General features: G+C 50.1%; 1 protein-coding gene across 1 annotated transcript in view; it reads right to left on the bottom strand.

The window, feature by feature from the left end:
* The window catches only part of SLC2A1 (solute carrier family 2 member 1), a 29,816-nt gene that overhangs the window by 15,024 nt on the left and 600 nt on the right, over positions 1–14,192 (bottom strand). The window contains exon 2 of the mRNA XM_066269460.1: positions 2,483–2,578. Within this exon, the coding sequence (XP_066125557.1) occupies positions 2,483–2,578 (96 nt within the window). The remainder of the gene's footprint in view (positions 1–2,482; positions 2,579–14,192) is intronic.

The raw sequence follows: 14,192 nt of genomic DNA, 5'->3' as shown, positions 1-14,192 counted from the left end.
TGAAGTTCTTGCCTCCTGGCTCGGAGGTGCCAGCTCTCCTCCTGTCTAGGATCCTCCTCCTTTATCAGTGAGGCTTGACCCTTACTTGTCTCTTTATTCCGATCTCTCTAGACCGTTTTCCTCTCTGGCTATTTGGATACCAGTGACCAACTCACAGCTGGCTACCCACCTAAGGGACAGATCCCATGTCAAAGTGCTTCCTGTATGTCTCTGGCGGTGTCACACCAAACCCAATTCCAGTGCGTCCCACGGGCTCTATCAGCGCATCCATACCTGCTCCTCTAAGACAGAAACCTCCTCTAAGCAAGAAGCCTAGAAGCAATTTTTAATCCCTGGTCACTTGTTCTCACAGTGACCTGATGACGAAATCCTGCCCATCCTTCCTATTCAAGTGTTTGTTTTTCTAACTCTATTGCAAGAGAAGCTCTCACACCAGTTTCCCTGTTTCTAGTCTCACGTGTTCAGATCCATTGCACTAACCCTGGGTCATTTCCCTAAAATGCAAATCTGATCATATCTGTCCTCTTTAATGGGTCCCTACTGTCCTCATTCTGAAATCCACACTCCCTAAGATGGTGTTGCTCACATGCCCATTCTGATTGTCTCGTGCCACCCCAGTGCCTGGATATCTTCCAGATGAAACCTATCCACAAGGCCCTTGGTGGCCAGGCTCTGGCTTTACCTGTGGCACTCCCAGCCCTCTCTCTCGTCCCATTCACCGAAGTCACACACCAGACTTTCTCTTCTGTGGGCATTTTATCCCCCCTCCCCCAGCCCTCCCCCCCAAGCTCATCCCCACACTGTTCTGTTTGTAGAAAACACCGCCTGTATCCTGATCTCGGAGCACCAGTTCTGTTAGAAACTCACTACGTGATCTCAGTCAGGACATCACTTAACCCAGCAGTTCTCAACTTTGGCTGCACATCAGAATCAGTTGGAGAGCTTTAAAAATTTGATGCCCAAACAGAAGCCCAGACCAATTAGATCAGAATCTGGGACAGTTCAGGGGACGCTGACATACCCTCAATCTCCCTCTACAATGGAACACACTTCCTGTCTGTAAGGACTCCCCGGCGGGGCCAGCTCCGAGGCACACACCTTGGCGACAGCTGTCCAGTGCCCTCAGCAGGGCTACCGGCCATTCCAAGCATGGGCCCACAGTCGCCATTTCAGAAGAGCTTGGAAAAGTCTCGTCACGTCTGCTACAGCTGTGCATGACTCAGCAGGCCAGGCCTTCCTGGTGACCTGCCCCGCAACATCGGGTGTAGCTCTGACAGCCGCCCCCGCCTGTTTGGAAGAGGCCCAACTGTGACTCCCGACAATGCTCAGTTCCTTCAAACAGTCTCCGGTGCCTTGGGAGCCAGCTACAGTCACTTTCTAGTCTGGACAATGAATGTGGTCTTGACAGGAGGTCGGTCCACTCTCATTTCTTCCTCCCCAGGAAGGTACAGGAAGGTACTCATAAGGAGGCTGGCCAGGAAGAGGTCATGTAAATAAGAGTTTGGCTTCTGACTTCAATGTTCACTAGCTATGTGACCTTGAGCCCACTGGTCATGTCATCCGCCCTGACCTGCTCAAGGCCTCAGTTCTCAGGTCTATAAAATGGAAATCACCACCCAACCTCAAAAACATGCAAAAGGCCTGGTGCAGAGGCGAGACTCAGTAGTTTCCTTTCCGTCCTCCTTTCCCCTTCTCTCCTCCCTAAAGAGAGGGGGCTGGGCTGGAGATGATCACCGGGGTCCCTCCTAGTCTTGACATTCAAGTGAACAAGTGAGGACAGCTCTGGGATGCCTCGTGGAGAGAAGGAAGTAAACACAGACCTTCACCCCCTGCAGCTCCCAGGGCAGGACACCATTTTTGTTTTGATTGGCACAAGAAGAGCAGGCAGTTTCAACCGAGAACAAGATGCCTTATAAAGGAGTGTGCTGAGTGGATGGCTGTGAGCACCGGCCCGGGGACCACCTGGCTGGGAGGGCTCCAGGGCAGACTGGTGTTGGATACCAGCTCCGTTGACTAGCTGGGTGATGCCAGGCAGGCTTCTTCTCTCTGGCTACTCTCTGATCCGCAGGATGGGCATGGTGGATGCTGCCTGCCTGCCTTATATTATAGGGCTGCAGGTGAGCAGCCATGAGGGACAGGTACTGAGAGAGCCCTCTGTAGCCACATGGTGCCACATAAATGCAGCATCATTACACCAAGGAGTGCTTTATTACAGACGTCTGTGTTGCATGAGAAGTGCTTAAGATGATCTATTAAGACCTCATGTTTCTATGGGCCCCGAGCTTCTAAACTTCTGCAGCCCCAAGATTTTAAGGCCAATGCCAAGAATCTCTGACCTGTTCAGCGCCAAAAAATTGGCCAGACGCAGATGGTGAGTTGATATAGATGACTGACACGTAAGAGGCAGGCTGAGGGTGTGAGGGTGTGTGGTGCACAGCGGAGCCCGCTGGTGCTGATAAGTCAAGGAAAGCACAGCACTCACCTTCTGGGGGGCATTGATAACTCCAGTGTTGTAGCCGAACTGCAGGGAGCCGAGCACTGCCCCTCCCACGGCCATCATGAGGCGGCCCGTCAGCTTCTGCAGAGAGAAAAAACACACTGTTACAGGCAGGTCTGGGCCCAGGTCACTACAGGGCAGGGCCTGGCCTAGCAGGTTCCCGTGTTCAAGTGTCCTGCCTGACTCCTGGCATTACACCAATCTTTCTCCCAGGAAACTTGGTCACTTTTTGACATCAGGTGCTCCAACCAGCCACAGACACTGGACTGGCCAGACTCATCCTGGGGAAAGGGGGAATTAGGGTCTTTCTCTCTCTCTCTCTCTCTCTCTCTTTCTGCAGCTAGGTCTTGGCTAGAATGGTCAGGCCTTGGCATTCTCTGGGGTCTCATTCCCCTTGTAGAGCCATGCCAGGGCCAAGGTGGCTCCAGACTCACTGGGAGGCACAGGAAGCGATGCCCGTATGGAGGGGGCCACATTATGTGGGAGAAGCAGCACAGAAGGTGGGCTCGGAAAGCCCTGGATTTGTACCCAAGGTGCTGGCTTCTGATTCCAGCCCCCTCCTTGCTGCTCTGTGAATTCCAGCAGGTGAATGAGTGCTCCCCACTCCTCCTGGGCCCTCCGCTAGCCTGCAAAATCGAACAGGTTCACGCTGATCAGCACTGGAGATGTGCCCAGCTCCCCCACCCTGCCATCCACAGGGCGAGTAACTGAGCTCCAAAACAACGCAGAGAAGAGTTCCAGCTTGCTCGGGGTCCGCAGAGAGCCAGGCTGGAGCTCCGGGTTCCCTGATTCCCCAGCCAGTGTCCCTCATGGCAGCCATCCCCCAGACCTTGAGCCTCGCAAGGTTCTCTGCACACAGATGATATACCAGCCAGGAATGTACGTTGGAAAAGTATGTGGCAAGAGGCAAGGAAGAGTGTGGGGCCAGGGTGTTTTCAACGGGCAAAGGGCCAGGGGAGAAAACGATGGTGAGTTTCTATCCCCTGGAGGCTGAGGGCCTGAGAGCAGCAGGTAGGTGGGCCCTGGGTGAAGGACTCTTTATTTCTTTTAAAATGAAGAAGCCAAGAAATGTGACATTAGGCAGGCCCTTAATTGGCTGGGAGAATGGAGCTGGGGAGGGACACTGAAGAACAGCTGTGGGCACCATGGTGGGCCGGGCACTGCAGTGGGGGCTGGGCAGCACACAGTCCTGAGCCGGACCTGGGGAGGGGGGACCCTCAGCTTAGCCACGCCGCACCACGAGCCTCAGTTTCCCCACAGAACCCAGAAGCAGCCCTGACTTCAAGATCCTCACAGATAGCACCAGGCGTAACTATTAATCAGACCTAGTATGGCCTTTTTGTTTTCTAGAAGCCATCGGGCCGATGATTGAGAAAGCCAAGGTTTTCACAACAGAGGCTGAGAAAGAGGAAGGAGGCTCAGCTAGCCCCAGCACGTGTACAAGCTCAGAGTCTGCTCTCCGTCAGGGGAGCGTGGGGTCCTTCCTTCCCACCAGCACATCCGGCCCCTGCCTGGCCAAACTGGACATTCATCCTGGATGCCGGGGCTTTCTTCATGGCGGGCAGCACTGCCTCTAAATCCTGCCATTCACAGCCCAACTCAACTGCCCCCCATACAGAGCATGCCGCAGTGCCCCCCAAAGTCCCCCTTCCCTCAACTCCCTAGGGAGCCTTCAGATCCAGGGCTGCCAGTTCTGAGTGGCGACCTCCTCTGGTGGCCCCGGCCACGCCCAGGTCACAGGGTGACCACCAGGATATAGTAAGAGGGTGTGGAAAGGCACCGAGCACCGACAGAGGAAGGCTGTTAGACCCCACCATGTGCGAGGGCCCTGCCCGGTGAGTCACACGCGTTAGCTTGGGGCTGTGCACTGGGTTGTCCCGAGTATGATACAAACAGTATAACAGATACGTTTTTCTAGTACCCAACAGAATAAATATAAAGCCAGCAATGCAAACCTATGATTTAATAAAATGTGACAGAACTACCTAATTTATTTTAAAAAGAAAGTTATTTGAATATCGATTTGGGAGATACTCCAAGACAAGTAAAAAGAGCAAGCTTAGAGGAGAGTGTATTGTATGCTTCCTTTCATGTAAATAATAAATAAAAATGGCTGGGGACCTGGCTGGGTAGCTAGAGTGTCAGCCCGAAACACCAAGGTTGCAGGTTCGATCCCTAGTCAGGCCACATACAAGAATCAACCAATGAGCCTGACCTGTGGTGGCACAGTGGATAAAGCATCGACCTGGAATGCTGAGGTTGCTGGTTCAAAACTCTGGGCTTGCCTGGTCAAGGCACATATGGGAGTTGATGCTTCCTGATCCTCCCCCCTTCTCTTTCTCTCTCTCTCTCTCTCTCTCTCTCTCTCTCTGTCTCTCTTCTCTAAAATGAATAAATAAATAAAAACAATTAAAAAAAAAAAGAATCAACCAATGAATACACAACTAAGCAGAACAACATATGGATAAATGAATGCTTCTCTCTCTTAAAAAATAAACAACAACAACAAAAAGACATTCCCTACATTAAAAAACAAAAGGCTGGGGGTGGGGTGGGGGAGTGGAAGAATAGAAATATCTACTTACCAAGAGAGCACATAAGAAAGGCACCTCGGAGGCCTGGGTGGCAGGGCAGAGCGAAGGGTATATACCCTTCTGCATGTTTTTGAATTTTGAACCATGTGAATGTATTATCTATTCAAAAGAAAAGTTTTCAAAAGCCCTGCAGTTTCCTATTACTTAGAACAAAGCAATTTAAATGAAAATGTAAGTGAAAAATAAAAGAGATGACCTGCGCTGTGGTACAACCAGGCGGGCAGCACACGCGTAAGTGACGCTGCAGCAGGGCCTCCGTGAGCAGTCGTGCTGTTGTTCAGGGCCCTGCTTGCAGTCTGGCTATGACGCTCCAGCAGCCTCTCTGGGCCTCTGAAGTCACTCTTGGGACCCAGCTGAGCAGCTATTGCCTCTGGTTGGGGGTGGGGGTGGGTGTTAGGAACCAAGGATAGCCCATTCTGCTGGTCTTTGCCGTCAGGGTTAAACTCTGCTTTAGAAGACCTGCCTACCACATCCTGAGTTACGTCCAGCCAGATCCACCCAGGCGGGCTGCTGCATCAGGACCTACTAAAATGCTCAGTGACCCATGCTCAGGCCCCGGATGAAACAGACCCCAGTCCTGACATCAAGGAAGAGGCTTCTGGTCCAGTGCAGAGCCTGGCGTGCTCTGAGCTTCAGCCAGTGGGTGGGAGAAGGCACTGTGGCAGTCCTGGAGTGAGAGACTTGTTACTTTGCCTGGGGACAATCAAAGATGGGTTCTCAGGAGGTGACACTGGACTCGGGCCGTGAAGGACATGCAAGGAGTCTGCCTAGTGGGGGAGCGGCGGCAAGACTGCATTCCAGGTAGACAGAACAGTATGTGCAGGAGGAAAACAAGGGGCCCTGTAGGCCAGATTAAACCGGGCACTCAGTGTGGCTAGACGCTTGGTGCAGGGACCTATCATGGCCCCTGCTCCGTGGTAGAAACAAGCTCTGTGACCAATCACATGTTTACACTCCTGCCCCCAGTGCACCCACAAACCCACTCTGATCACTGCTGGACTTGGACCCAGGAGACCCAGGCTGAAGGGCAGTGAGCTGTTTCCCTTCACCTTGGAGCTGGATTATGTGGTGGCCTCGACTTGGGGCCTCAGTTTCCTCACATAGGAGATGGGGATAAGAGTTTCTTCCCTTCATGGTTACCGTCAAAATCTGTATCAGTGCCCATCACGGAGCTTGCAGGGTTCACTTGACAAGCGTTTTCCAAATCAGGGAAGGATGGGAAGCCACCCTCGATTCAGCCACCACAGCATCATCTGCCCCCAGCAGCCCTGTGGCTGGAATTGAAATATGTTGATGAAGTCCATTCATTCACATGCATTTATTTTGGTGTCAAGCTGACGGACAAGCTGGTGATGCTTTAGAGAAGGGGTACAAACCCTACAGATTGTGGCTTTCTTATGAAGTCTTTTTAAGGGGTGGAGGAGCAATGTGGAGCACAGCACTTGAGACCCCCCCTGGGGAGGGGGCTACCTTCTAGAACAGGCATCCCCAAACTCCAGCCCACGGGCCCCCTGCGGCCCCCTGAGGCTATTTATCCGGCCCTCCGCCGCACTTCCGGAAGCGGCACCTCTTTCATTGGTGGTCAGTGAGAGGAGCACTGAATGTGGCGGCCCTCCAACAGTCTGAGGGACAGTGAATTGGCCCCCTGTGTAAAAAGTTTGGGGACCCCTGTTCTAGAACATCCACACTCTTCCAGGCCTTTGCCCTTGCAGTGTCCTCTGCAGTTCCCAGCTTTTTCTCTAACTAGTAGGGAATACCCACCAGACTGGGAACTCCTTAAGCATGGGCCCTAGAGTGCCTAGGTTAGGACACAGCACAGAACCTTTGTAAAAGAAGACCTACAACTTCTTAATTTAGCTTTTGGACAAAACTGGCTGTGTGTATATGTTTTGCCAGAATCCTGTCCATCCTAACAGACTCTAACTTGGCCACTGATGAATCCTCTGAGTACTGGAACCTCAACGCTGACAGGTGGAAACAGGCTCACAGCAACCCACCCATCCCCAACCCAAAGGGCCGGAGAGGAAAGGCCACCAAACTGAGTTCAAACCCCGATTCTCCTAAAGTGCCACAGGCCCTTCAGTTCAGCAAACGCCCAGGCTCAGGGTCCAGCACAGAGAAGGATCCCATGCCCCCCATCCCTTGTCACCTCTATACTGATTCCGGGGATCTGGAGCCTCAGTGGGAGCTCTCTCTCTCCCAGGAAGCCAGTGCTGAGGTATCAGCATCCGGACCGCTCCTCCCACACACCGGAATGAAGACGGCCCTGGCTGTGTTGCATTGCAAACACCGTATCCTTTTGACTCGCCAAGAGCTCTTCCTCAGCACAGCCCTGCAGAGCTGGGCTTTCCTTCAGCAGGCCCTTGGTCAGTACTGGCAGAGGGAGGGCAGGTGGCTGCTGCCATTTGGAGGTAGGACAGTCCCTGTGGGAGGAGGGTTTCCTTTTCCCACATGGCTCCCAGGTGTTCCGGAGCACGGGACACAGCCTTATAACTGCTTGGCCCCCAGTTCTAAGGAGGACAGGGAGGGAGAGGGGCAGGGGTTTGCCAGATCCATGACAACTCCCTTCTTATTTATTTTGTGTTCATTTCTTTTCTAAGACTTCACGTGAACAAAATTCTGGGCATTAAGAAAGAAGGCCAAACCTGACCAGGCGGTAGCGCAGTGGATGGAGTGTCGGATTGGGATGCGGAGGACCCAGGTCCGAGACCCCAAGGTCGCCAGCTTGAGCTCAGGCTCATCTGGTTTGAGCAAAAAGCTCACCAGCTTGGACCCAAGGTTGCTGGCTTGAGCAAGGGGTTACTTGGTCTGCTGTAGCCCCACGGTCAAGGCACATATGAGAAAGCAATCAATGAACAACTAAGGTGTCACAATGAAAAACTAATCATTGATGCTTCTCATCTCTCTCTGTCTCTGTCTGTCTGTCCCTATCTATCCCTCTCTCTGACTCTCTCTCTGTCCCTGTTAAAAAAGAAAAAGAAAAAAGAAAGAGGCCAAGAAATTGGAGAATTGCTTTAACATCCTTGTGTGATAGGTGGGAGTCGAAGGTCGGAGGCAGGGCCCAGGACACACAGCGAACGAAAAGGCCAGTACTGAGTGCTCTGGATTCCTCCACTGGTATTTTACCCACTCTGACCTTTTCTTTCAAAAAGACAAGTAATGGGTTGTCGCTCTGATGCCTGACCTTCAGGAGACTTTAGGCATTTACTCCCCTGGAAGCTATTTCCTTCAACCTGTCCAGTGATGTCAGGACTTTTGCCTGGCCGAGCCTCCCTGCACCCACCTCATCGTGGCCCTGGAGGCAGAAGGGGCTCATCAGTCTTTAAAGCAGAGCGGAGAGGAGGGAACCACTGACTTTAGCAGCACTTGCAAGGGGCCACTCACACACCCTGAACCACTATGAACACATTCCGGGGAGAGATTGCTCCCACTTTCACAGATGAGAAAATGGGAGGCTCAGAGAGGAAAAGTGGGTACAGACAAGTCCTTTGGTTTCTGTGAAATTTCAAACTGGGGGTCTCTGAGGCCAAACTCTGTGCCCTTCCTCCTCACGCCCTCCCCCCTCTGCTTCCCGGTACTGGTCCCTGAAGGAAACAAGGTTTCTACCTGGTGCTTTCTATGTAGGTCAAATTCCCTTCCAGCAACTCTGGGCTTTGCCAAGTCTGAGCCAGGACAGCCCCGGCCCAAGCTTCAGGCTACTTGGGTGGATTTTTCGCTAAGCCAAGGTTGACAAACTATGGCCCATGGACCAAATCCTGCCTGCCAGTTAGGAATGGGTTTTATTTACATTTTTAAAATTAGCTGGGGAACAAAAGATTAATATTTTGTGATACATGAAAATTATATTAAATTCAAATTTCAGTGAGCTAAATTAATGTAGTTTGATTGGAACACTGCCACACTCATTGTTTTATAGATAGTTTATGGCTGCCTTTGCTTTACAACAGCCTGTGGCCCTCTTTGTGGCCCAGAGGGCCGGTAGGGCCCACAAGGCTGATAGTTACTATTTGGCTCTTTACAGAAAAAGTATGCCTATCTCTGCTTTACACCCCAGGTTCCCTGAGCTGCTATGTGCAAACCCAATACGTAAACTGCACAGGATTTTCCAGGCAAAACCAAATCATTCTCCCTAAATAAATAAAAAGGTGTTTCTGCTAAAATGGGATGTTCAGTGCAAACACTACTGGCTCCCAGCGCTGTATGTGTGGCCCTGGGTCAGGACCCGGACATCTGGAGAAGCTGGTGCCCAGAGGAGGTACCCTTTCAGTTGTGAGATGGGCACCAATTCAACTCAGAAAGTTAATTTGGTAGGAAAGACCATAGGAATATGCAAAGGTCCCTGAAACTCTCTGCGAGCAAGTGGTAGTCCTTACTTCCCACTTGTGTGACCTTGAAAAAGCCCCTTCCCCTAAGTCTTCCAGTTCTCAGTAAGAGAGGTTTTCTAAGAAAAATAAGTTATATTACTAAGGAAAGAGAACGCTTGACTCCATATTCCCAACACTAGTCTAGTCAATGGGGGGGGGGGGGGGGGGGATTCGCAACATAAACCAAATTCCTGCCTTTCTGGAACATGATATTTTAGTTGAGGGTGGGGACAGAAAATAAATACCTAAAATATATCAGGTGGTAAGTGGTATGAAGAAAAAAATGATGGGGGTGCTATTTTGTAATCCCAGGACATGCCTGTAATGGAATACTATGCAGCTGTTGGAAAGAATGCAACACATCTGTATGTACTTGATCTGAAAAGGGCCGCAGGGTAGACTGTTCAGAGAAAAAAGCAAGGCATAAACACTGTAAAGATGTACATTCTGTGTAAGGAAGGGGAAGATAATAAACTGCTATAATGGTACTTGCTTGTTCACGCATAACAACACTGCAAGTACTTACCACTAAGGGGCGGTGGGTGACCAGGAAGGGCCAGACAAGGCTGCACAGAACTAGGTAGAAAGTGTGATCCAATTACGTAAACATTGCATTTATAGGCACAGATATACACATGCACAAAACAAGGTCTGGAGGGTGAACACCAAACCATTCTAACAGGGAGAAGACATTTACTGTTACTTTGTATGCTTCTCCACAGTTGGCTCCATTTCTTCTATAATTAAAAGAAAACAACAAAAAAACAACCATAATCCAGGCCAGAGAGGTATGTCTATTATTCCTACTGCAGTTGAGGAAATAGCTCTAATAGGAGGTGTGGTTGGCCTGAGGCCAAATGGTAGAACCTTTTCTGATGGAGCCCTTTCCTCCCAGCTCCCACATGCCAAGAATTGGGGGAGATGTGGGCAGATGTCCTGTCCAGCAGAAACCTCAGTAGCCAAACACTCCATAAACTGGGATCTGGGAAGAGCTCCCCCCCCCCCCCCACTCCAGCGTGCTGTGGCAAAACCTAGAAAGATAGTGGTATTGGAGGGGATGACTACTGTCCTCATTCTGCCCAAGTTCAAGACCTGGGAACCCTGCTCAGTTACTGTAAAACCCCAGCATTTGTGCATTAGCTTACTGCTTCTCTGGCCTGCTGGCTGGATGGCAGAGCTTCCGCCTCTACTCCACCCCTCCCACGGAGGGAGGTAACAACAATGGAGGTTTGTTTTGGTGGCCAGACTTGGGCCTGCAGGACTGGACACGGCTTCTCTGAGCCCATAAGTCCAACCAGGAGCCTTCTCAGCCTCTTATCCTGGGGACGCTGGTACCAAACTGAGTGGCTTTGTCACCTCATTGCCCAGGAGTGACATGGGGGAAGGGGTGAGGCTGCAGGTCCCAAGCCAATGTTGCACACACTTCCTCCTTTGTTCCAGGCCTCCCCAGCTCTGCCAGCCTGCGGGAGGGGGAAACTGGATGCCTGCATCCTCGGAGCCAGAGCAGAGCTCTAGCCCCTGACACCCCCGTGACCAGGAGGCACTGGGTAAAGCTGAGCTCCCTTAAGTCACAAGCTGATTACGGGGATTTGGGGCTGACCCAGCTCTGGGGCAAGTAGGTTCGGGTCCTTGAATGGCTCAGCATGAGACAAGGATCATCAAGGAGATGTTTACACTGTCTGCACACCCAAACAGGCCGTAAAAAGTTTTTTCACTTAAAATAGCCAGCGCCCTCATTTAGGGCCCCTGGCCTGTCACACATCTACAACAGGGGTAGCGAACCTCCATCTTACAGGGGAGAAACCAAGGCTCTGAGGAAAGCCACTTCCCCAAGGTCAGTTTTAGGAGGACATGCTTTGCTTCCATTCACAAAAGTGTTTCAGCTGTCAAGTTATGCCTAATCCAACTTTGAGACTCCTACTGCACTCAGAAGGAGCTTGGAGAGTCAGTCCTAGGAGACTGGGAATACCTGCTCCTTTGGGGTGAGAGGAAGGTGGCATTGAGGACAGGGGTGTGGAGAAGAAAGCAGGTTTTTTTTAATCATAGAACATCTCAACTATTTTGTGACAGCCTTATCCCGGACACGTCTCTTTCCTTCTCTGGCCTCAGTTTCCTCATCTGTCAAATGGAAGGTTGTGCCATGGACTAGAAGGTCCCTTCCGGCTCTGACTGTCCTTTATCCTCTTATGTCATCCCAGAGAGGCTGGCAGCATGTTTTGAGGTAGGAGAGGCAGTGTGTGGCCTTGGGTAGATCATTTTTCATTGGATTGTGACTCCTATCTCCCTCACAGGGGAGGAAGGGCAGCCACATTAGTAGACCCATCTCTCACCAACGGGCTACCTCTGCACACCAACCTCCCAACAAACCCCTACGGGAACAGAACTGGAGCTTTAATGACTTCCTTGATCACGGGATACTCACGGCCCAGACATCCAGACATCCTAGGGCTCCCCAAAAGCTTGTACTACCAGCATGTCAGACTTCTGGACAGAAGCCGTAACCCAGCTACAGGTCAACTGAGGCCCAGGTAAGAGCACTGCATCATGGGAGCCCAAAGAGGCAAGGAAGATTTATGGGACAGCTATAGAACACACACATTTTTTTTTCTGAATTCTTATAGATATTCTAATGATGAAAATGGCATCATTATGCAGATAAGGCAACTAAGCTAAGCTGGAATTCAAAAGCACATCTGCAGGACTTTAGAAGCCTATGCTCTTTGTACCCACTGAAGGGCTGAGCAACCGTGCAGGTTTCTTTTTTTTTTTTTAACTAAGAACTTAAAAATATTGTTTTTAATTTACTGACTTGAAGAGAGAGAAACATCCATTTGTTGTTTCACTTATTTTTGCATTGACTGCTTGATTCTTGTACGTGCCCTGACGGGGGATCAAACCCATAAGAAATCTCAGGAGAATACTCTATCCAACTGAGCTACCGAGCCAGGGTAGGACCCCTGCAGATTTCTGATTTCTTCATTGTCTGGAGACCAGAAATGGCAGAGGCCCTGGGGCGCCACTGGAGCACAAAGGACTAGCTGGGAGTTCTTCACAAAAGGCTGGATGAGACATCCTGGAGCAGGGCTCACTTTCACCTACTGTCCAGGAGGAAGCACGAGCAAACTCCTGTCCCCTCCCTACGTCCTGCTCAGTAAAATTCATCCTAGTGAACTGCAGAGGAGCATGCCAGAACACACGAAAGGCAGATGAGTCAACTCCAGTTCCCAGGAGACGATGAGGAACAGAGCAGAGGAACTTTGGAGCAGACACACCTTGTGTTAAGACCTTGGACAGATGATATATTCCCTCCAGGCCTCAGTGTAAGATCCTGCACACAGGGCTGTGCTTGCTGATCAAATCAGCAGTGTCCAATGGGAAGGGATTTATTCCAGATAGTATAAAGGATGATATATTGAAGGTTTAGTTTAAAAAAAAAATTTTTTTTCACTATACCTGCTATCTGTATTTGTCTTTTGAAACTTGTTATGTAGGCATACAATTATGCAATATACTAATGTAACAGTGCATGTACATGAATTTATAAATCCAGAAAAGTCTCTTGGAAGGAGGTTCTCCAAAATTATTTACTGAGGGGGCAAACAATCAATTGTTTGGAAGTTACTGCCTGAAAACACCCACCAGCTATAGCATTTATATAGAACCAGCTGGTACAAGGGTAGCCCTTGAATTTAAAAACTCTCCCCCCAGCCTAAACTTCTAGAAAGGCTATGGTGAAAAGGGATAGTGGAGATTGGAAGCCCTTTCTGATGGGCCTGGGTTCAAATCTAGCTCAGCTACTAACTAGCTGTGGGACTTCAGGAAACTTACTTCCCATATCCGAGCTCCATGCCCATGAATTAGCAGTGATGTTAAAAAAACATTTTAAAGCCCTGGCTGCCTAGCTTGGTAGGTTGGTGTATCATCCCCACACTCTGAGGTTACAGGTTCCATCACAGGTCAGAATCAATCAATGATGGTATGAATGAGTGGAACAACAAACAGATGTTCCTATCTCTCTCTCTCTCTCTCTGAAAAATAAACAAATTTTAAAAAAAGCATTTTAGCCAAGAGCTTAGTAAACTGTAAGAATATTCTATCTCCATGCAGAATATTCATTTATCCACTCAACATATAAATGCCCAGGTTCTGCATCACATGCTGAACAGACAGTTCTTACCCTTCCCATTTGATTTTTATTTTGTTATATCCCAGCATAATGGCTAACCTATGGCTGTCATGAAATGTGTTCCCCAGGGCGGGGTGAAACAAGTAGTCAGGATTCAACAGGTACTGAAGGAGCCTTCTCCCACTGTGAGTACAGCTTGGTGTCAATGTCAGGCACCACTCTGCCCAGCCAAGACCACGCTCAGTCCCAGGGCACAGTTCAGTTCCATCCCAACATTCCAGGTTAAAAAAAGGGGGGAGGGTCATCCTCACGCCTTCCCTTCCCAGGAGATGCGAACATTCAAGAGGATAAAAAAGAACATTTCAAAGAAAAAGTGACGAAAATATTCTAGACAAGGGGGAAGATGGGAGGAAGGAAAGAAACAATGTCCTGCCCATAGGAGGGGCTCAATACATATTCTGGGAAAGACAAAGATCCACTGCAGGACAAACCAGTTTACAGACGAAAAAAAAAGAGAGATCCTATTTAGGCAGTTGTTTGCATCCTGGAGTTGAAGTCCCGGCCTTAAGAGAGTACCCCCCGCCTCGGAACCTCCGGCGTTAAAAAACACC

Source organism: Saccopteryx bilineata, chromosome 3 (assembly GCF_036850765.1).
Source record: "Saccopteryx bilineata isolate mSacBil1 chromosome 3, mSacBil1_pri_phased_curated, whole genome shotgun sequence".
Taxonomy (NCBI): Eukaryota; Metazoa; Chordata; class Mammalia; order Chiroptera; family Emballonuridae; genus Saccopteryx; species Saccopteryx bilineata.
Note: the sequence above shows the minus strand (reverse complement) of the source record. Positions and strands in the feature narration are given on the sequence as shown.